The sequence below is a fragment of the Vanacampus margaritifer genome, chromosome 16 (genome assembly GCF_051991255.1).
Source record: "Vanacampus margaritifer isolate UIUO_Vmar chromosome 16, RoL_Vmar_1.0, whole genome shotgun sequence".
Lineage (NCBI taxonomy): Eukaryota > Metazoa > Chordata > Actinopteri > Syngnathiformes > Syngnathidae > Vanacampus > Vanacampus margaritifer.
Window position 1 is genome coordinate 231,894 of NC_135447.1, and position 22,672 is coordinate 254,565.

The 22,672-nt window shown below is 46.0% G+C and overlaps 2 protein-coding genes across 3 annotated transcripts; both read right to left on the reverse strand.

The window, feature by feature from the left end:
- Positions 1 to 265: 265 nt before the first annotated feature.
- On the reverse strand, positions 266 to 10,230 carry mpzl1l (myelin protein zero-like 1 like). 2 transcript variants are annotated; one of them, XM_077545913.1, is made up of 6 exons: positions 9,715 to 10,230; positions 7,128 to 7,309; positions 6,681 to 6,891; positions 5,978 to 6,107; positions 4,141 to 4,246; positions 266 to 3,996 (listed from the first exon to the last, which is right to left on the reverse strand). In XM_077545913.1, exons 1-6 carry the CDS (start codon positions 9,989 to 9,991, stop codon positions 3,901 to 3,903), a joined length of 1,002 nt encoding a protein of 333 aa, XP_077402039.1. In that variant the 5' UTR covers positions 9,992 to 10,230; the 3' UTR covers positions 266 to 3,900. The 2 variants fall into 2 exon arrangements, with proteins under 2 accessions (XP_077402039.1, XP_077402040.1); XM_077545914.1 differs by lacking the exon at positions 4,141 to 4,246 and having other exon boundaries at positions 9,715 to 10,229.
- A 1,278-nt stretch (positions 10,231 to 11,508) lies between these two features.
- Positions 11,509 to 22,578, reverse strand: rabep1 (rabaptin, RAB GTPase binding effector protein 1). Its single transcript, XM_077546756.1, has 18 exons — positions 22,285 to 22,578; positions 21,393 to 21,521; positions 20,894 to 21,097; positions 20,585 to 20,745; positions 20,287 to 20,406; positions 20,066 to 20,201; positions 19,443 to 19,621; positions 19,182 to 19,292; positions 17,840 to 18,292; positions 17,496 to 17,600; positions 17,293 to 17,409; positions 16,195 to 16,293; positions 15,976 to 16,116; positions 15,290 to 15,479; positions 15,078 to 15,133; positions 14,248 to 14,346; positions 13,652 to 13,768; positions 11,509 to 13,356 (listed from the first exon to the last, which is right to left on the reverse strand). The coding sequence occupies exons 1-18, from the start codon at positions 22,328 to 22,330 to the stop codon at positions 13,255 to 13,257; spliced, it is 2,565 nt and encodes an 854-aa protein (XP_077402882.1). The 5' UTR covers positions 22,331 to 22,578; the 3' UTR covers positions 11,509 to 13,254.
- Between the last annotated feature and the right edge of the window lie 94 nt (positions 22,579 to 22,672).

The window sequence follows — 22,672 nt, forward strand, 5'->3', positions numbered from 1 at the left end:
GTGCTATGAGAAGGCATTAAATCGTATTGAGGGGAAAAAATGGGTCATGTTTAAAGTCACATTTATTTGCCTTGCAAAAAGCGGAAATATTTTTTTCCAAGTAGTATTCCTAGAATAGAAAAAAAAAGCCAACTAGAAATAAAAAGTGTCAATATGACAAGAAAAAAAGCAATTTGCACCGTTGGATGTGAAAATGCCGACTGGATTTCTACAATCGGCAAATTGTTGAAGAAGCTTCTGAATACAAATTACGAGACGAATCACATTTGGCCAGAAATCCTTTTTTTTTTTATATAAAATTTGAACAAGTGGATACAGAACAGGCTATTATGCGTATCAAAAAATACATACAATAAAAGGAAACAAAAATAAATGAATCTTATCTTTTCTATCTGAAGCAGACGTTCAAGTTAGCTGATGAAATGTAAAAGGCACTCAATGTACAACATTCCAGTTTTTCGATTTCTTTTCAAACCAGGCCAAAGTCATTCAGAGATGAGAATACAAAAATAAAAATCACAGGGCAGGTTTTCGTCTTGCGTATTTAAGACGTAGTGCACTCTTCTTCTTTTTTTGTACTTTATTTTACAACAAACAAAGACGCTATCGAATAGAACAACTATTTAGCACACAAAAGTGGAAAAGTGGAAAAGCCGAGCTCGGACCGTCCGTCTTTTTATAATTTATACTTTACATCACCACGTGGACGACGGCAACACGCACAAGCACAAACGCGCGCGCGCACACACACGCACGCACGCACACGCAGCCACCAGCAGCTCAAAAACACAAACTGCACAAACTGGGGGGGAAACAAAAGAAGAAGAAAAAAAAACCCGACTTGTCATCCAAGTTGTTGTTTTTGGGTGAAGACGTTGCAGTAACTTGTTAATTAAAAATTAAAAACGAGCTCGCAGTGCCTGCAGTAGTGAAGCAGCGAGTTCACATGCTATGCTAACATGCTAATCACATCTAACATTAGCCCCCCCCCCCCATTAAAAATCTGACTTTAGGACTTTAGTTTGGGATTTTCACTCGTATTTTGGGGGGAATAAATTGTAATGAAATTTGTCATCCACATTGACTTGAATTTCATTCAACACTTTTAATGTCCTTTTTTTGGGGGGGAAATAAAAGAAATTGTGTTGTGACTATTTTTTCGTAATACACGTACACACCTGTTCTCAGTCTAGGGGGGAAAAGGCAGATTTTTTTTTCTTATGACAGTGGTTGGCAATTATTATTAATTTTAAACAAAATTGTAATATTTTAAGAAAGAGTGTTTGTTTTTTAAAATATCAATCGGTATCGCAAATGCTGACCTCTGGTGGCTCCTCTTAGTCACTACACGTCACTCCTGCAGGCACAGCTTTGACCACCCAAAAAGGAGGCGAAAAGGGGCGGGGCTTGCTCGTGAGCCTGGAATGCACTCGGAGTAAACAGTAACGCATCCGTGACGTGATCACGTGACGTGTCAACGTGACGCATTACGCACAGGGGATGACACGTCAATTTGGCGTCACCGGAACACGGATGATGAACACGTTTGGCCCGTTTATATTATTATTATTTAAAAATAAATACAAAATAAAGCTCGATGCTTACACGTCAAAAAGCATTTTTTGGTTATAGAACCATCACGTTAGTAGATTGCATGCAAACAGCATTTCCGCCTCAAGAGAACATTTGCGTTTTACTTTCAACATGCAAAATAAAAAAAATAAGTTAAACAAATGTATAGATATGAATTTTCCAGTTGTTTTGGGGGTTAAATGTTCTAATGAGGCGCGGAAGGACGACATCGACATGCTTTCACTTTCACGGTCACGTTAGTTGGTTGGTCGGGCCGCCCGTTAGCGGCTAAGCGGCTAAGCGGCTAAGCGGCTAAGCTACATGCAAAGTGCTTTACTTGCAAAAAACAACAACAACAACACAGTGGAACCTCAACAAACAAAAACAAAAGGCAAATCCAGATTTTTTTTAAGGAAAAAGTACTACATTTTACATTGGCATTAACTCTTTGACTGCCAAAAACGTTAAATAACGTTTCGTAAAATCCTATGGAGGAGTGCCAAAGACGTTAAAAGACGTTTTTTTTTCAAAACAGGTGAAACTAACCATTTTCTATTGTTGATTACTCAAAAACGGAATAAGGTAGAAACAAACTTTTTTTTTCTGATGGAAGATGAGAGTCCAATCTTGTTTTGGCAGTATGTGTGTTTCCATAGTCCAAACACATAATTTTCTATGGACCTTGAAAGATCAGTCAAAATGCTTAAAATCGGCTGGCACCCACGGCATCCCTTTTGTGAAAACGTCTGGCAGTCAAAGAGTTAAGCAAGATTGACAAATAATTGTATTTATTGAAAAAAAATAAAGTCTGATTATGAGACGAGAGCTGACATTTTCTTAAGGAGAATTTTGATCGTCACGTCTGTCAAAGAGGATCATTTCACTTCAGTAATTTGACATTTTGGATGTTAAAATGGTATCAATATTTGATAACTGAAGTGATGCTATCTGGAATTGTTTGCAATTTATAAGATTACAAAAAGGTTTCTTTTACGGTGCCGATAGTCTATTAAAATAAAATTCTCAATTTGTACACATTTAGCTTTTCAAATCTCACTTGTAATATTACTACTTAGATGATTAAAAAAAAGATCAGATTGCAAAATTTTTGCCTGAATGCAAAAGTTGGTTTGTGGTGACTTTTTTGCAAAAGCTAAAAGACGTTAAAAATATTACACAAAACGTGGCCAGTTCGATAACAATTTCATGACGATAATCAAAGGAGTCGTTTTCACGCATTTCACTTTTATGAAACTTGAATAAATCATGTTTCAAGTTGCACAGTTGATCCTAGCGTAAATTGGAAATAAATAAACGGAGCTTGGAGGTTCCACTGTATTGTTATGAATGCTAAATATCATCATTATGAATAATTCGACGCCTTGCGGACTCCGACTTGCGATTGTCGCGCCAAGTCCAAAAGCTTTTCCCGTTGATGACAAAATGTTACAGAAAAACGTCACGCTTTTGGTGAGCAATATTAGCGTTTTGTTGTTTGGAAACATGCGGTCTTCTTTGAAGGGGACAATTGCGGACATTTTCGCACCTTGGTCTGGACGCGGTAGACGGCAGAATCTTGCAAAATGCCGCGAAAAGTGACTCCAATTCTTGCAAGTGACTTTTGATGGATCGCGACCCGGAGCAGCCGCTGGCATCATCGTTGTCGTGGTAACGACTTTAGGACAAGCGGCAAGTCAAATCGTGAAAATGGCGCATAAAACGTCTCCTTCAAAGTAGCTTCTGAAAAGTCAAAACAGCAGCAGACGGTGACGGGTTTTTAAAATTGCTCGCAAGAAATATTTCCGTCTGCTTTTCCCGCAACGACGTCAGCGCTTTCAAAGCATTTTTTTCTATTTTCCTGCTTGGCGAAATCATCGCGCACTTTCGTCCCGTATTTCCCGACGTGAAAATGTCAAAACAATTCCAACCTGTTCAAAAGTCGATGTTGTTTTTTAAAGCGTAGTCACGGGTAATAAAATGTTTTTTAAAAAAATGTACAGTTTGGCTGCGGAAGGAATGTGGAAACGCCGCTCGTGGAAACGCCGCTCGTGGAAACGTCGCTCGTGTCCAAACGTGCGGCAGTTTGACGCCAGCACTTTTCCAAACAAGCCAATATTGGCAAAACGACGGGAGTGTCCGCTAAGTGGAAGTGATGGCAGAGGACAAAAGACAAAAAAAAAAAAGACAGCAGAAAAGAAAAGGCGTCCCTGTACACGGAAGCGAGCGTTCCCGAGAGCAGCGGGTACGAGAGGTCTGATACTTGACTGTCGGCGTGTGTTTTGGACTTTTTGTGTGGTGCGTGCCCCCCCCCCAAGCCCGCAGTCCGTTTCAGTTTTTGCGAATGTCGGCGTAGACCACCGGCTCCATCTTGTGGAAGGAGTTTTTGCTGCCCGAGTGGTCCAACTGGACGTATATCACCGGGCCCTGCCACAAACACAACACTTGCCGTCAGTGCGTTGCCGGCAAAAGCCAACAAACCTGACGCCGAGCAGCACTTTTTAACCCCCCCTCCCACTCCTACTTTGGATTGACATGGCTGGGGTGTGCTTGGCTCCCCTGGGCTCCTACCTGCACTTGGCCCGAGGGGCCGGTACTGGCGGGGCCCTCCGGCTTGGGCTCCGTCTTCTTGATGGGCTGCGGAGGCGGGGCCTGCGCACTTTCCAAGTTTATACAGCTAGTTTGGGGTTACGGTTTGGCCACGGTGGGGTTGTTGCACGACGGACAGACCAGGACAACACGGACACACACAATGGGGGGGGGGGGGGGACATGAAAATGACTGAGTGGTGAGAAGGCGGGGCATTGAAGCCAGATGTACGAAATATTTGCATTCCACACGAATCCCAAAAATTGCAGGACCAAATCATTCCCCACCACGTCCACTTCTCTGCCTTTCTGTGACTCTTCCAGTCTTTCTGTTGCAACCTGCTGATGACATCATAAGACATTTGGATTTGGGCCCGTTTTAACCCCCCCCCCCCCCTCCTTGGTCCCCTTTTGCAACCCGCCGACCAGCAGATTCCAACAGTGAGACCAGCGAGACTCAGAAAGACAAAATAATGGAGGACGTCCTTGCTTATCGAACCTTTTACATGATTGTACTGTAATTTCAGTTGCAAGCAAAATATTGATTTTTTGGGGGCGGCTGTCGTTCTTCTTGCAATTTCCCTTCATGAAGATCGTTAATAAATCAATCAATTCACGGATGGATGGAACTTTCTTGTTTTCAACTCAAGTGGGGTACACGCATACCGAGAATCCCGCCAATTTGGAGCGATGATCCCGCCTAATAATATAATGCATTCATAGAGCGCTTTTCTTTCTGGAAACTCGCTTGACAATGGACACGTTCTTCGAGCACATTCTTCAACGTTTCATTCAGCACAATTATTTGCACCAGCTAAGCTAACAGCTCGCTTGAAATTTCTTCCTTGTATGTTCCAGCGGGCGGGATGCCTTGCGGCGGCTCCGCGCTGCCTCTCACAGGTCACTCTTGGTATTACAAGATCCATTTTCCCCAGATATGCGTGTAACCCGTTTTCATGCACTTCAACTGGCGACGTCAACATGCTTCACTGACTGACCAGGCCAAGTTAGCGTGCAGCGGTTTGTTAGTGCGTTGGACGAGCGGGACAAACAATGATGTTGAGAAACAAAAAGCAAGCGAGCGAGCAAACGGCAACCCCAAAGATGGCCGACAAGCGCGGCGGAATGGTCGCGGCGACGCACTTGTTAATAATGCGGCTGAAATTTCCTCCAATATTTGTTCGCACCAAACGGCGCCGTTCAGTTTGCCAAGGAAACGGTTCATGATCAAAACCCAGCAGCCATGCAATGTGTTAAGAGGCCGACGGATTTTTAGACCAATCAGAGTCTTCATTATTCAGTTTTCACAATCAGCTTAAAATGCACTTGAACCTTTACAGGTGAACTTTGACCTTGAACGAACCGTGGAGTCATTTTTTGCCCAACTTGCCGTTCTTTAACGGGCCTGATCGACGCAACTCGCAAGCGGTGGTGAACGTCCGCTTGGATGCCTTTCTGTGAGTCTTCCAGTCTCTCTGTTGCAACACGTTGACACTCCGAACGAGGTTTCAAGCAAGTTGCCACTGAGCGCGTCGCGTCATCGACAGCGCAACGCAAACAAGACGAGTCCACTCAACAGGAGAAGGGGAAGTGAAGCGGCAGTAAAACAGGCCACAATCCATCTTTTGGGGGCTTATTGTGTCCAAGTTCACCTTTTAGTGCATTTTAGTCTCATAGTGAAATTTCACAACAAATCCCAATTTCCCAAACAGTTTGTCTTGTCGTAGTTGGAATAATTACGGCAGCTCATTCATCAAAACGCAACCCAAATCGGCCCCCACACACACAAAGACGCAAGTCACAAAAGCCGGGCGACCTACCCTTCATAATCGTGGCGGTTGTGAAGCATCTTCATGACGACGCAGGCGGCCACCAGGACCAGCACCAGCAGCGCCAAAACCCCGCACACCGAACCCACGATGACGGCCATGTTACTCCGAGGAAGAGACTCTGCACAAACACAGCCGGAAAACATCAAAATGGCGCTGGCGCCGAATGTGGCGTCACGTCACTTTGTGCTAGCGTGCTTTTTAGCCTTGCATGCTAGCTAATGCTGATAAACATCATGTGAATTTGTTCCTTTTTTTTTTTTATGCAACTGATGATGACATGCTCGATGGATGGCGTCCTCGTGGCATTCCTACGTAATTGCAAAGGCCGATTTTGAATTTAGGCCGCCATGATGCGCGTCAAATCCCGCTGGACGGACGTTGGCGTCAAAGGTTTTTTGTTTGTGATGTTTTCCACATGTTGCTTGCGGGAATGTTCTCAAGCGAGTCGCCACACGCAGACGCACGCTTTGCGAGCGCTGACGACAAGAATGTGGAGCGGCAGCGCGGCGGCGAGACCCGCCACGCGCCGACGTTGCCACGCTTGATGACAACAAATCCCTGCTCATGTGTTGGACTTCAAGCGAAACACAACTGAAGTGCACGTCAGTCATTCCTTCACACAACACTAGAGGGAGCCCTGAGACTGGTCCCGAAACGGTGAATGTTTTGTGACTTAATGTACTTTTGTCACCTCTGGAGACCACGCGCAGCTCGGTTCGAGCCGGCGTGCCGGTGAAGTCGGGCGGGTTCTTCACGTCGCAGAAGTAGGTGCCGTTGTCGCTGAACTGCGCCGGGTTCAGCCGTATGGACACGTCCCTCTTGTTGATGTCGCCGATGAACTGCACCCGATCTTTGAACTCCTTTGACGCGGGGGCGGCGTTCCCGTTGTAAAAGTAAAAGATCTGCCACAACACAAAGGGAGGGAAAAGTCAGGATACCTTTCGGGTGTTGGGACCGCGTGACTTCTAATCGAGGTCAAAAAAAAGCTGCCGGTTCATGTGATGAATTGAAAAGCATGTTTTTCCCAGCCAGTCATTTCATCACGCCGCCGCGTTTGAGACCAACGGCGGGAACAGGCGGCCTTTGGAGACGGCGGAAGCTCTTCGGGGTCTTTGGCTGGCCCTCTCACCCGACTCACCGCGTACGGCGCCTTGGAGAACTGGTTGTCGGGTTGGCTGGACTGGAAGTTCCAGGTGACGGTCACGTGGCTGCTGATGACCTCGTTGGACTTGAAGGTGCAGCGAAGCACGCACGCCGTCCCGTTCTCCACCATCACTTCGGGCTCCGTGTAGATGTCGATGGCCAGCGTCGGCGTCCGGCCTAAAAGACGGACAAAGACGCTTTTGGACTTTGCTTTTCGGTTCCGTGAGGCCAGACGAAATACCGGCTACGAGCCAGACAAGCGGCGAGAACTGGAATTTTGGGTGACACCGGAGGAAAAAAACTCATATAATTCCGTCACATCTGGGCTTTTTTTTTTTTTTGAAACTACAATTTAACATCACTTTGACAAACCAAAAAGAGACGCTTGTCCAAGTACGAGGCACAGCGTGCTCGCTTCGTTTGCAGCAGACGCTAAAACCGACCCAGAAAACATACGCATACGAATAACGATTGCGTTTCCTCCCAAATTCAAATGAAAGTCTTTAGCGCTAACATGTGAAACAGGCTAACGGAAATTTGCATTGAAGTGACGGTAGTCAAGTCAAGTCAAGTCATTTCTATTTATAAAGCACAACATTGACAAGAAGCCATTTTGTTCCCATTCCGACGTCCTCTTCCAAATGAACGAGGACAGAATGCGTCTGCTTTCAACAGTTGATCAAAGACGTGATCGCAACATGCACGCAGGACGTCGCGCCGTCTTCAAATAACGCTTTACACATTTTGGGAAAACGACATCAAAAACGTGTCACTTACAAATAAATAAGTCAAAACAATATGAAATACAATCAAACATATTAGAATGAAAGCAAATATTTGATTGTATTGTAATGTATTGTATAGCAAGTACAGTTCAGTTATATTTCACTTTGAATACCGCAAAATGCATTCAATCCATTACATAGCAACACATTTGCATTTCATCTTTAAGAGATGTTTGGCCAACATTTTTTGATTCAACTTTTATCACCTTTGAACTAAATAATTCTAAGCACCCGTGCAGTTGTTGCTGTTTTTTTTTTTAAAGATTTCTATATTTCGGCAACACCAAATAAAAACAGGGAAGCGAGCCTTACTCAGACGTTTTGCTGCTATTAAGCCCGTCCAACTGTCAAAAGTCAAAGTGCCACTCGGCGTGAGGAATCCATATTTGTTTGCCGCTCGCCTCCAAGCCAAAACCGGTTGGAATAATAACGCATCACAAGGTGACGCATGGTCGGCTCTCAAGCACTGAGACGGCAACTGTCAGTTTTGCAAGGTCATTTCAAATCATATGCAAATACATTTGACAAAAATGGTTTAGCCATGTCAAACAAACATACCTCATTGACACCAATTGTTACTTTATGAGCATGGCCATCTTGTGGCATTTTAGCGCTTTTGAAAAATACGGCAAATAAGTGAGAGCTCGTAACTGCAAATAGGAGAACTGATGAATAGTGAGCCCCAAATGGGCAAGAGTTCCCCGGGGCTCGTTTTTAAATAGTTGAATAAAGCAAAGTATTTATGATACTATTAGAAGCCAAGTCTGGCGTGATATCGTATTATGAGCTATTCTGCGATTCCCATTTCCCGCCCTGGTTGTCATGCGATCCTTCCAATCTTATCCTCACTCGTTCGTAATGATATAATATATGATGTGAAATGTATCGATTGCTGCATATTTGCTATTTTGCAAGCAACCAACTATATCGTATCGTGATTGGGTCAGTCATTTACATGCATCGTTGTGACATATCAATGTATTGCCAATATGATCAATTTGTGTCGATACATATTTGAAGCAATTTCGCAGTATGGACGGCAATGATCATGTTCTGGATGCGGTGCCAGCTTGTACTGTGTTGGCACAGCCCAGGATGTCGACGCCAAACCAGCACAATCTGATGACATGAGCGATTTTGAACAGTATTCGTTCGATGCTGGCTTCACTGTCGTTAAAGGGCGTTTTAGGCAAGAATATGGCAATAACATGATGTGGATTCCTGACGTAAGCGATCGTTGCTACCTGATAAATGTATTGATCCAAAAGAGAAATTCACTAGCAAGGGACAGAAAGACGCAGTTGTATTTAGTGATGAAAGTAAATCAGGAAAAGGAGCTCAAAACGTGCCGCCACCTCGGAGACTTGCGTCAGAGACGTGTTGGTTGCCTTTCGTTTTCGTCGTTGTCAGCGAGTGTTGCAATCTATTTCTCCACTAAAGAGACTCAAACACCGAGCAAAGGTGCTCTTAATTGGGCAGATGTGAGCAGTTTGACGAATTGTTCGGCCGCAGAGAGGCCAACGAGGCTTGTTCGTCTTTCGGTGCGCTCGACTCCAAAACCTCAACGGCTCACTTCCTATCAAGGCGTCGGGTCGACATGACGATGCTTCCAAGTCGAACTGGGCCGGGGACGAGTTGGGCAGAGTTCATTATGGCTAAATATGCGACATCAATGAGGGCAATTGCGTGAAGGTGTTGCCCGTGCGCGATACTCGAGACAACGTCGTCGAGTGTTCTGAAATCACAAAACCCACCCGGGGGGAAAAACAACACATTTCTCCACCAAACTGCACTCACCTGCGAGAATTAGAACCACAAATCCGGTTAGTAAAACACCCCTGGGAAGCGTATCGTGCCGTTTATGCTCCATTGTGTTGTTAGAAAACGGGGGAGTTTGTGATTTTTCCCCCCCACCCTCTTGAGAGAAGCGTCGTCGTCTTCTTCTTCTTCGAGGGTGAATTGAAGCAGCAGCGGCAGCGCCGCACCGAGGGAGGACGTGCACTCTGCCGCCTTCCTGTAGGCCAACCGATGTGTTGCCTTGCCGGTTGGTGCGACACGTAAAAACGTTTGCCATATTGGATGTGGCCGATTTGCCCTTGACCTCATGCAAGAGTTTAAAACAGAGATGGGGCGTGAAAGAAACATTTTAGCATCAATATTGGCTCAAGTCAAAGTCTGTGTGGGGAGAGTCAAGCGCGAGTTGCCGTTAATATCAGCTCTCTAAATGAATGTGTATTCATGCTAAATTAGCTGGTGATAACCAAAGGGGGGAAAAAATGCACATTACCCGTATGGGCTCTGTGCACAGATCGACTGAACTCAATACCACTCCTTCATTTCCTGTCTTTCATGATTGGACAAACTGATTAATCCAGGTGTGTCTGGCCATTGTCATCGTGGTTACTGAGGTCAGGCACACCTGGATTAATCAGTTTGTCCAATCATGAAAGACAGGAAATGAAGTTGTATTGAGTTCAGGAAGTAGTGGATTTGTGACAAGAGCCCTTTATGTACGTGTATGATCGATCTAAAAATAGACAATAAAATGCAATTCAAACATGAGGCATTAGATTTTTTTTTAAAATGGCAAAAATACAAAAAAATAGATTAAAGTTGAAAGTTAAAAGTTAGAAACACAAAAAAAGACTACAAAATAAAAAAAAATGGCAAAACAAAAAAATATATATGTAAAAGACAACAAAAAAATATAAAAATGCAAAAATTGCGGAAAACAAAAACTACTAGACAATAAAAATAGATGGAAAATAAATTAAAAATATTTAATAAAAAACAATACCAACAGAGTATTAGACAGAAAAAAAAAATATATTTTTTACAAACGTTTGATTTAAAAAAAAATGATGAAAGTAATGTTTTCAAAAGTAGGACGTGAAAGTCATCAGACAAAAAAAAGAAAAAGAAATACCATGTAAACATGGCGGGGGGGGGAAATCTAAAGTGCAGTGCCCAGGTATTTCTACTGTATTTTAATAATTGGCAATCTGTTAAATTTTCCACTTTAATTATTTGTGTCAATTTACCAACCTTACACTGTTAAATGAATAAGTCTATGTGTAAAACAATACTGTACCTTTAAATATTTGAGTCTGTCTGAAGCCCCAGTGCTAAAACAGTAAAATGCACATTTTTGCACACTTAGAATGAAAAAAAAGATTTTTTTTAATGTATGAATTAATGACCAGAAAAATGCATGAAAAATAAGTGATTAAAAAAAAAAAAAATGAATCCAGGAGTGTCAAATGACAGGAAGCTTGAGTGTCCACCCATTTGTGGTCATATATTCATCATAACAATGACATTTATACTGGCTCGTAAAGGTGATCAACAAAACCTTTTTGAGGCTTTCGTCTTCTGATTGCCTGGTTGGAAGCTTCCGGCTGCATAGCTCCGCCCACTTTCTTTTTTGTGAACACCTCCAAAGTGGAACACACCTAGAACGCGAGTAATTCTGGACTTCAAGTCAAAATGTACCTCACACAAGTCAAACGTGACATGTTCTCAGCATCGAAATCAAAATGACATGCTTTGCTTTTTTTTCCACACAAAAAAAAGTATACAACAAAGACAAGGCAGAGGGCAAAATAATCATTTATTTACAGATATACAACTAAAATATGTACAGTGGGCGACTCACTGCTTGACTGGAGTTGAACGCGAGTGGCTTTTTGACATGCCGTGTGCTGTTCACACGTTAACGGCGTCATCCTTTGTCACCATCGAGATGCGCTTTCGACGACCTAACAACGCATACTGATGATAGCATATGTATACATATTCTAATGAGGTGCCTAACCTTGTCCGACTTCAAAGGTGTTGGCGTTTCCCTCCCACATAATCAAAGCCTCAAAGATTAAGAGGTGAATGTCGGCTTATCTTCTACTCAAAAACTGTGCTGATTCTCACATTCAAAGAGTCAATGCCGCCATCTGCAGGCATCTGTGTGTCATTACGATGACGTCAAAGCTTCGAAGTTCACTTCCGCACCTGCCCGTTGAAAAACATACTTGACAAATATCTTTGTCTGTTGCCGTGAACGCTGGGATTTCAATGGACTCATTTAAACGTCCACGGCAGTGAAAGAGGTCACAAGGTCGAAATGAATTTGCGCTCGACATGACTTCCGATGGGTTGTGAAATGATCATTTTGGGTTGTGAAATGATCATTTTGGGTTGTGAAATGATCATTTTGGGTTGTGAAATGATCATTTTGGGTTGTGAAATGATCATTTTGGGAGGTGTTCCACCTTGGAGGCTGCAGTATTTAACAAACACACAAATGGACGTGCAGAAGAAAAGTCAGGTGGCATGAGCTTCTTCACAGTCTTTGTCCATTTTGGGACGGGGCGGCGAGAACAAGACAGAAAAAAAGCCCGACACACGAGTGTTGCCTTTTGGATACTTTTGGTGCAACGATTGCATTCCTTCCTTCATCTCGTATCTTTGTTGTCGAGTGTAAGACAGCACAACGGGGTTGTCAAACTTTTGGGGCTTACAGGGGACAGACTTTTGCCAGGACACCCGCATAATGAGGAGGCCAACGACAGAATTCCGTCTACCACTTCATGTCCACAAGAAAAGTCTCAATGGTACGAAAGGAAAAAAATTAAGTCACATATTTATTCCTAAGGGGGGAAAAAAGTCATCTTCACAAGAACAAAGATGTATTTTGTTGAGACGAAAGAGGTCATATTTCCAAAATAAAGTTGAAGCTTAATGAGGAAAAGAAAGATCAGAAAAAATACACCTTAATGTCTGATTTATGTGTCGTGACAATCATATCAGACTTTCTAATCGGTCCAAAAATTATTTGAAATGCTACAAAACAAGGTATTGTTATTATTATTATTATTGAGGTCTGTACCCAAGTTTGAGAACCCCAACAATGAACAAACTCAGCGAAGGGGTGGGACTAGCAATATGTGACGTGGGATGAACAATTGTGAGCCAATCCAATGGGGGGGGGGGGGGGGGGGCATCCAAGTGGTTACCTGGTAAAAAAAAGTGCTTCAATTCCACGACAAATCTTTTTTTCCAATCTTGTTTAAAGCTAATCTGACATTTGTTGTCGTCATATCTACAGGACGCAAACATCCGCAGGCAAGTTGGGATTTCTCCGCTCTCGTCAATCCGTATGCACGTTTGCAAGGTAGTGTTTGTCACCATTCAATGTACACAAGAAGGCCGCCGCTCCTTCCTTCCTTCCTTCGCTTCTTGGCCGATGCTTATGACGACGAGGAACGATGTCATATGGACGGCGAAAGAAGGAAGGCGGCGCGGCGCGGCGCGGCGCGGCGTTCCCGACAGGCGGGCGCGCTATCAAGTATCCGGAAGCTGGTTGATGTCAGTCAAGTTGGTGTCGTTGAGAATGAGTCCGATTCGCTCCAAAGAGTCGGCCTGTCGTATTCGCTCCAGCTGCACCTGTCGACAAAACGGCCGCCGACAAGAGCAAATTGCGTGGGAAATGCGCGACAGCTGAAGCAATGTCAAATTGGAGACTTGAAGCCGCCATCGGCCCAGAAACGCACAAAAGGAAACCATGTCAAACGTCCCGCATTGGCAATGACGTTAGCAACATTTGAAAGTTTGCAGAACGGGAGAAACACGTTGAGCCGAATGTCCAGAATGAGCGGAATATTTTCAAGTTGCAAGACATTGGCAATATGTCCGATCAATACATTTCAGCCAAACTAGCAACTCCTTAACTAGTTGTTACCTGAAGCGTCTGCGAAAGCTTGACAAAGTCCTTCTGGACCTGCTCGCTGACGTCCAGCTCCGTTTGCAAGCGCTGGGCTCGGTCCTTCTCTTCGAACACTTGACTCTCCAGCACGCTCTACAGCACACGCACACACGCGTCACCACGGCAACCGACAACACGGGTGTCACAGTCCGATCCTGGAGTCCTGCAGGTTTTCCAGGTTTCTCTACTCCAACACACCTGATTCTGCGGAGCTTGCTAATCAGCCGAAATATCAATCAGCCGTGTTGAACGTGGGAAACCTCCACAACACGCAGGACTCGGGGCCCCCCAGGACCGGACTTTGACACCCCTGATACAACATAGACTAAACGAGTGCATGGTATGCTGCAACGCTCGACGGCACGATATCGTGACGTTCCCACAAGGGCGCCAGCTATGCTAGGCGTCATGGCCGCCGTGTTTGATACGCTGCGATGGCCATCGAGCGCCAGCAAAGTGTATGAAAGGCTGCTGAGCATCCCGTGTTCAGTCGATCACGTGCCGCCGCCATACGACGTCAAAGTGCAACATTGCCACAACGCCAAATGAGAGTGCATGACATGCTGCTGTACCTTGGCTGTGTTGAGCTCTCGCAGCTGCTGCTCCAGACCGACCCGCAAGGCCTGGATGCTTTCCAGCGTGTCCGTCTTTTGCCACAAACTGCTCTGCAACTGCACGCACGCACGCACGCACGCACGCACGCACGCACGTCAACGAGCGAGCCGATGGACATTGTTGATGATGGACAGTCCTTTCAGCATTTATTTCCATATGTACTAGTAGGCTCGCTTTTTTTTTTTTTTTTTTCAATATTGGCGAAATTTGATCCGATTACTGCCGGGATAATCAGTAGAATATGCAATTGCCAAAATATTCATTATTCATGTTATTCAGAACGCTAGTAGAATGACGAGGGTATACTAGTAGAACGCATCGCTTACTAGGAACGATATTTTCGACGACTATTTCTGCACAACTAGGGCATGCTAGTAGGACGTTACTAGCGAACACTAGCCGACAACTGCGTGCGACTAGCAACTGTAAAAACATACACGTATAGAAGTATAAAATCACCTAGCAGGGCTGGCAAGATCTGGTCCTGGAGGGCCCGAGTCCTGCAGGTTTCGGATGTTTCCCTTCTTCAACACAGCTGATTCCTGATCAGCTCATCAGCAAGCTCTGCTTAAGCCTGCTAACGATTCTGCTGATCGGAATCAGCTGCAGTCCGACGAGGGAGACCTGGAAAACCCGCAGGACTGCGACGGCCCTCCAGGACCGCACTTTGCCGCCCCTGTGACCTCGAACCTTCAGCAGCGGTACTAGTAGCATGCAGATGGACTAAATGATCTTTTCCACCGTTCAAGCTGTCTTTGTGAAGGTGCAATTGCGTAACAAACCTAACCTGCTCCCTTTCCGCCTTCATCCGCTCCAGTTCCGTCTTCAAACAGGAGAAGGAAGCTGTTTGGGAAGACAATATATAGAAAGAGAAGGAAATATGAAAATGAGCCCAAAAAAAAGACACGACTAATACACGCTGGTGTGCTGCCACCAGCAATTCTTTTGCTAGTGGACTTATCGTCACCAAGACGGGGACGCTGATCTGAAGGTTCTGACCTAGCTCCTCCTTGCAGCCCTCGATCTCCATCTGCAACGTGTCCTCCAGGTTCTCCTTCAGGCACTGCTCGGCTTGGATCTGCTCCTTGAGGAAGAGGATCTCCGCCTTCAGCTTCTCCTCCACGTGCTCGGCCGACGTCCGCAGCGCCACCGTGTCCCGGCGCAGCTGCAGCACCGCGGCCTGGAGCTCCTGAGCCCACGAGCAACGCGCAAGGAATGGGCCCGATCACTGACAAATGTTGGTTCATGTCATACAGTTGAACCCTGACTAAGATCAGGGGTCACCTTTTATGTCTCGGGTAGCAAATGAATCGGTGGTAAATGGAATTAAGATGAGGCTTCGATTTGATATTAAACAATGCCTGCGATGATCCGTTTTTGACTGCGGTTCCTCCACACACGTTTGTCGCTCCCACATTGTGTTTTTGTGCAGGAGGCGCCGAAGATGCTCTTTTCAACTCGGCGGAGGTTAAACAAAATGCACAGCAACGTCCCGCTGAAATCACATCCTCCGCATTGACTAGCGCTTTTACGCTGCTGTGAGCCGTTGCCTTGGCAACCGTTGAACAAGACATGGCAACGGCCAAGGCAATGTCCATACAATGCAATATCGTGTGTGTGTGTGTGTGTGTGCAGCCAAAAATGGGACGGGTTGCCGGCTGTGTGCCGTCGTCGCGAGCACGCACTTGCACGGTGCCGGGCATGACGAAGCCGTCTTGCTGCAGCAGTTCCGAGTGCAGGCGGTGTTTTCCCTGCAGGTTCTCGTTGTCCCGCTGGAGTCGGCTCAGCTCGTCGGCCACTTGCTCCCGCGACCGCACCAGCGCCGCCTTCAAAGAAGATCCAAGCGTCAGGACGCTCTCGCCGCCGGCACCGTCGCCGTCGCCGTCGCCGTGCCCGCCACTCACCATCTGTCCTTGCGTGCTCCTCTTGGCTTCGCCGAAGGCCTCCTGAAGCGCGCCGAGCAGCGTTTCCGACTCCTGGACTCGTTGCATCAGGGCGGACGCCTACCGCCAAAAACAATTGGGTTTTGGAAGGGGAAATATTACACATGATTCTAGTATTGGGACATTTACTTCTGCTTATTGGGACACTTTTTTAAAGGGTAAGTCAAGCCCAAAACATTTCTTGACAACAATATGTTCCATACGCTAATCGGACTTTGGTAAGCCAGCGGTTTTGTTCAAAATCAGAAGGCGGCCAATTTGCTACTTGCTATCGAGTGAAAATGGCATCACAACAGGTGAGCTGTGATTGGTCGTTACCTGAGCAAGCATGATGTCATCTTCAGTCGACAGCAAGTGGCAAAATGGCCGCCCCCTGAATTTTGCTTCATAACTCATATTCCACAAATGTAAAATTCATCAGAATGTCGTGTTCGACGAGTGAAGTCAAGAAATGTTTAAGGTTGAATTCCCCTTTAACACATTTGCTTCCAAAAACGTATATATAAATACATTCAATTTGAAATATCGCCATGATCCCAAAGACGTATTCATATGTTTGTTTCTTTTATGCTAGTGCATACAGAAGGCTTTGATGAAGCCTCGCAACTGCATAGAACGCTTGAAGCAACGCTAGTTACTGCAAAAACGGCCAGCAGGTGGCAGCAGAGTATAAGAGATCAACCAGGGTCATGTCGAAAAAAAAGCTCATTTACCTTCAGTTCTATTCAGATTTGTGAATAATGATGAAACGTTGCTATATTCTAATGCTAATTGCTGCAAAACAGAAACAAATTGAAATACTTTGTTTTATTTAGAACTATTATAATGCGTTCAACGGCAATCAAGACTGTGGAAATTCTGGAGGTTTTATGCTGACTTGACAAGTCACAAGAGCCCACTATATTTACAAATGATAAAAAACAAATGTTCCGTTCAATCCAAACATCCTGGGAAAGTTTGCCACATAACGGCAGCAGAACTACAAATAAAATTTCTCCCAAGTTCAACATTTTGCAATTCAACAAAAAGCTTGTGACAAAAACCGCAAGCTGCTTTTACCTTGGCGGCGGTTTCCTCGTTCCCCAGCTTGACGGACTCTTCCAGACTTTGCTTGTCGGCCACGCTCCTCTCCAGGTGATCGTTGGCCTGACGCAGCATCACCTGCAGTTTCTTCACCTGCGGAGCCGGCCCACATGCTTCGCCGTCAAAACTCTGCGGGCCAATCCGGCCGCAACCGAGGCAAAAGCCGACGGCGGCTAGACCTGATCGCGAGTGTCGGCTTCCTGCCCCTGGATGGCCTGCAGCTGTTTCTCGTAGTTGGAGCACATGTCGCAGCGGCGGCCCAGCTTCCTGCCGGCGTTCTTCACCTGGGGTGGGACACAACATTAGGTACACCAATACGAGCGCTCACTTGCATACGATTGTTCATCATAACAACAATCATTAGAATGCATCGGATTGTTGGAGCGTTTTCCCTCCTTCTTCATGCTTCAGTCTGGAGGAATTGACCGATCCATGTTTGCGCTTGATGATGAAAATAATTTCTAAGCTATTTGTTGCATTTGTTTGCCGTGGGCATGAACGTCTTTGGCGACAATGAGCGCACCTCCTGTTGCAGCAGGTTCCACTCGCTGTCGCTGACCAGTCGGTAGCCGGCGGGGGGCAAGTAGGCGGTGTCGGGGGCTTGCGAGATGCTGGACAGCAACGACGCCGTCTCCTCCTGCTCGGGCGTCATTGCTTTGATGGCCTTCTCCTGGTCTTTGGTGAGCAGGAAGTGGCTGGCCGTCAACTTGACGGAGCCGACGGACCACGCGTCCCCCAAGCCGCCGTCCGCCGCGCCGCAGTCGGCCCCCACCAGGGGGCCAAAGTCCGACTCGTCCAAGTGGCCGGCCGACTTGGCCTTGTGGTTCAGGCCCTGCGCGGCCGACAGCGAGGAGCCCAGGCTGTCGGTGGACTGGACCCTCCGCAGGTTCTCCTTGTAGGGGTCCGATGGGCCGCCCGCTACCGGGTCGGCGTCCAGGGAGTGCATGGAGCCGTGAGCGCTGAGGTTGCTCGGTGGCTGCGGAGGACAAAGTCAACCATGGCGGCAAAACACACACTTTTTGCTTGCCAAACGGATACCGTCATAATCATTATCATCGTAACTTCACAACTATGTCATTTCATGAGAATAAAGTTAGGACTTTACAATATAATAATAATAATGCATCCGATTTATATAGCGCTTTTTTTTCTTGAAACTCAAAGACGCGTCACAATGGATACATTATTCATGCACTCACACATTCACACTGCGGTGGCGGCTCGCTACTTAAGCTGCCTGGGAAAGGCTGACGGAAGGAAGCGTGGCTGCCAGTGTGCGCCTACGGCCCCTCCCACCACCGCCAAGCCTTCGCACCTTCCATACGCCAGCGTGAGGAGCAGCACATTGGCGTGTCGAGTGCCTTGCCCAAGGACACGACCACACAGGACTCGGGGATCCGACAGCCGACCTTCCGGTTACCGAACGACCGTCTCTACACCGTCAGCCACGGCCGCCACACTGTTACGTTCAAGTCATTTTGTTCTAACTAACATTACGACTAATTATCACCAAAGTCTCAACGACAAAACTTCGGAAGAAAGAAGATGGAATATTACGACTTGACTTCAGAGAAAGTCATAATATGAAATAGCTATAATTGATAAAACAAGATTAAACAACACCAAGCAATTCACAAACTGGATGTCAACGTGCACGGACATAAAAAAAGGAATATTTTGTTATGGATATTGTGACAGTAAGTTCAAAATGTGTCAAGGATGAACGAATGGTGGGAAAATCAGGCATGAGGTGAGCAAAGGTCAAAGGAACGACCCACTGCCCGTTTGACGATCAAATGAGAATGTGAAAGGAGGGGCCCGCCGTTGTCCCCGGGGGGCCGCATCCCATTTGGCGGCGGCCGTACCTCCTCGACGCTCAGCCCCAGGAAGACGTCCTCCGGGGGCTCCGTGTTGTCTGCGCCGTCGTCCTCGAGCGCGTCCGTCACTTGGCTCAGCCTCTCCTTCTCGTCCTCCTCCTGGAAGACGCGAGAGATGCTAAAATTAGGTCGCTACAATCAAGTCAGAATGTCACAAGGGAGACCTTTCTGTTACGACGACTACATCGTGAAACAAAGCAAACGATTGGCGCCATCGAACAAGGGGCTTTTGAGTGGGCGTTTCGTGACCTGGTCTTTCTTCTTGCTCTCCTCCACCTGCCGCAGCTGCTCGGAGGAGAGCACGTTCTCCATCCTCTGCATGTCCCTCATGAGGAGGCGCTGGGACTCCAGGAACTGGTCGTTGGCTCGCTGCCACGTGTGCTTGAGCTGGTTGTGCTGCTGCCGCTCCAGCTCCAACTTGTGGCACACTGGATGCGACGCACGTGCACACAAAAAAGCATCAGACAACTTTGAATGGCTACAATAACGCATACAAGCAAGAAACGACGTCTTTATTTCTCTCAAAATGACAAATGTATTTTTAGCTTGTATTAGTACAAAACTCTTCTTCTTTTTTACTTGTCAAATCAAGATTTTTTTTTTTTCTTTCTTGTAATATTGCAATGTTTTTTACTTCGAATATTGTGATTTTACTCTTGTAATATTGTAACTTTATTCTTTTATTATTATTACAGTTTTATTTGTATCAGATTACAGTTTATTTTCCCGTAAAATTACAGATATTTTCTCGTCGTGTTGACTTTTTTACCAGTAAATTTATAACTTAACTTAAGCGCAACATAGCAAATGTTGAAAATATGGACTAATACATCCATTTGGAGCTGCTTACTATTGCAGGAGGGAGCAAATACCTTCGTGAAGCTCCCTGCGTAGCTTCTCGGCGTCCTCCTGCAAGACGGACTTCTGCGTGTTGAGCACGGCCACGTACATCTCCAGGTCGGTGCGACACGACTTCTCCGCCTCCAGAACGTGATTGAGCTCCTTCACCTGTCAAAAGTAGAAAGGAGCCTTTCAAAACGTCAACACTGGCAGATTGTTATGATTGCGACTTCCTGGTTGCCAAAAGGTCCACCTTGGACGCCTCCAGTTCCTTGACCCTGTCCTCGGCCGCGGCCAGCTTGGCTTTGAGCGTCCCGATCTCCTGCTCCATGGGCATCACCACCGAACGGAGCTTCTCCGCATCTTCCTGCGCCTTTCAATCAAGTAAGTGCACAAGCACACTTCATCTAAATATTCCCTTGGCGGAAGTTTTGTCCTTCAAAAGTGAACATGTAAACGATAGCTTTTGCGTGGTGACCATTTAGACAGTTTGCTATTTTCCAGCTAGTTGTCATTTTGGACACGAGGTGAGCGGTGAGCCCCACGTGTACCTTTTTCATATCATCCTCCAGGTTTTGCTCTTCTTGCCCCTCGGTGAGGCGCCGCCGAAGGTCACCTAAGTCCCTCTCCATGGCCTCCCGGTACTGGCCCCACTGAGCTCGCTCCTGCTCCAGTTGCTGGTGGAACTGGACCTCGTACTCACAAACCGTTTCTGAGGCGGAACGAGAAACACAGAAAAAGTTTGAATATTATGGGAACAAGTATTTATTCTCATATACTGCAACTTTTGATGCCAACGTTAGCAGTTCTTGTTTGAAATACAGCGGTACCACGGTGACCTCTGAAAAGGATCGGCGTACCTTTCATGATGGCCTGCAGCGAGGCCACCTCCTCCTGCCACTGGCTGCGAACCTGGTCGATGGCCTCCTGCTTGGTGTTCTCCGACACGGTGGCCACCGCCTTGATGGTCTCGATCTCGGCGAGGGCCTGCGCCAGCTGCACCTGCGCGGAGCTCAGCTCGACCTGGGACGACTCCAGCGCTGACGTTTGCCTCTTCAGATCCTCTGGATAGCGGATGACAAACAAAAAAAGACGACTTTTTTTCTTCCAACTTTAGATCAAACTACTACTTTTAATAGTTACTATTATAGGAATAATTGATCTACCTATCCATTTCATTGCATTCTTATGATCAGAATTATCATCAAAATAGAGCAGCTCCAAAGATTTGCCCAATTTTCAGAAAAGTTGTGTTGACTGGATACAATAAATGACAAGCATAATTGATGTGAATTGTTGGCCTGCAACACGGTGACTTCCAGGCTGCAATGAATTGTGACCTTTGGGGCGACCTCTTACCCTCTTTGGCCAAATAGAGCTCTTTGAACTTGGCTCTCTTCTGGTTGAACTCGGCCTCCAGCTGCTGCTTGACTTTGCCGAATTCGGCCCTCTCCCGCTCCAGAGCCTCCATTCGCTGCCGGAGCTCGTCTACAAGCACAAAAAGGAAGCTTTTACAAGCAGGAGAACGATCTGACAATACCTCAATAAAAATGTTGAAAATGGCTTGCATCCGTGAAATGTGGAAGCTAAATACGTAAAGTATTTCTTCATTTGGGAATTTGATTGTGTACATTTGGAAACACGATGACAAGTTCCCAAGATATCCCTAATGAGCTGAATACTTTTAAAGTTGGCATGTTTGGAATCATGTTCGGAAAACGAGATGTAAATATGCAAAACGTGTGCTTCGTTTTGAGGATGTTATCATGGGAAACGTGGAACTCGTCGAAAATGTGGCAATTTCGGGGACGTGGAAACTGACGTAACAACAACAACAATGTTTTGGGTGCAGAATAACATGTATGTTATCACCAATAGTAATAATAAGCCGCTTAAGCCCTGCTTTACGTTCCATATTAGACACGGAGCAAGTTAGCGAAATGTGCTACCTTTAGCCACACCAGCTAGCTAAAATCAACGTATATTAAGGCGTTATGGAATGCCAACACATATCATTTATTAACAATTGCCATTAATACACATCCATGACATAAGCAAATAATGAGTGACATGCTGTCTTCACTGCATGTGTGTGTGTGTGACACGTAGCCCTGGAAGAGAGGGGGGGGGGGGGTGCTAACGAGCTAATGTTGTCAAAAGATGCCGAGGCCGCTAACCAAGCGTGAGGCTAAGCCAGCCTTCAGCACACAAATGCGCCATAAAATATCACGAAACACACAAGACATGTTACCGTCATGCTGGGACGACGGAGGGGCTCCCGCGGCCTGCTCGGCCATGGTTCGGTGGGGAGGGGGGGTGGGGGGGACCTGACGATGAGGATGGGGATCCGTGCTAGGAGTGTCCCACAAGCCAGGCTAACCACATGACAGCCGTCGTCAAGTCAGCTACCGGAATACATGCCACGTCCGCTTGAGTCTTCAAAGTATATGTGTGATCAGCTCAGATTAGCCATATTGTTTGCAATTAAATGGCGGCAAAACGTAAATAAAGTACTATAAACATTATAAAACACCGTGATAAGACTACCTTCCACCCACGAACCACTTTTTATTTTGGTATAGGGGCTGTTTGAACAAACGTTTTAGAAAGTTCCTGCTTTTCATTTCAAAATAAGTGTT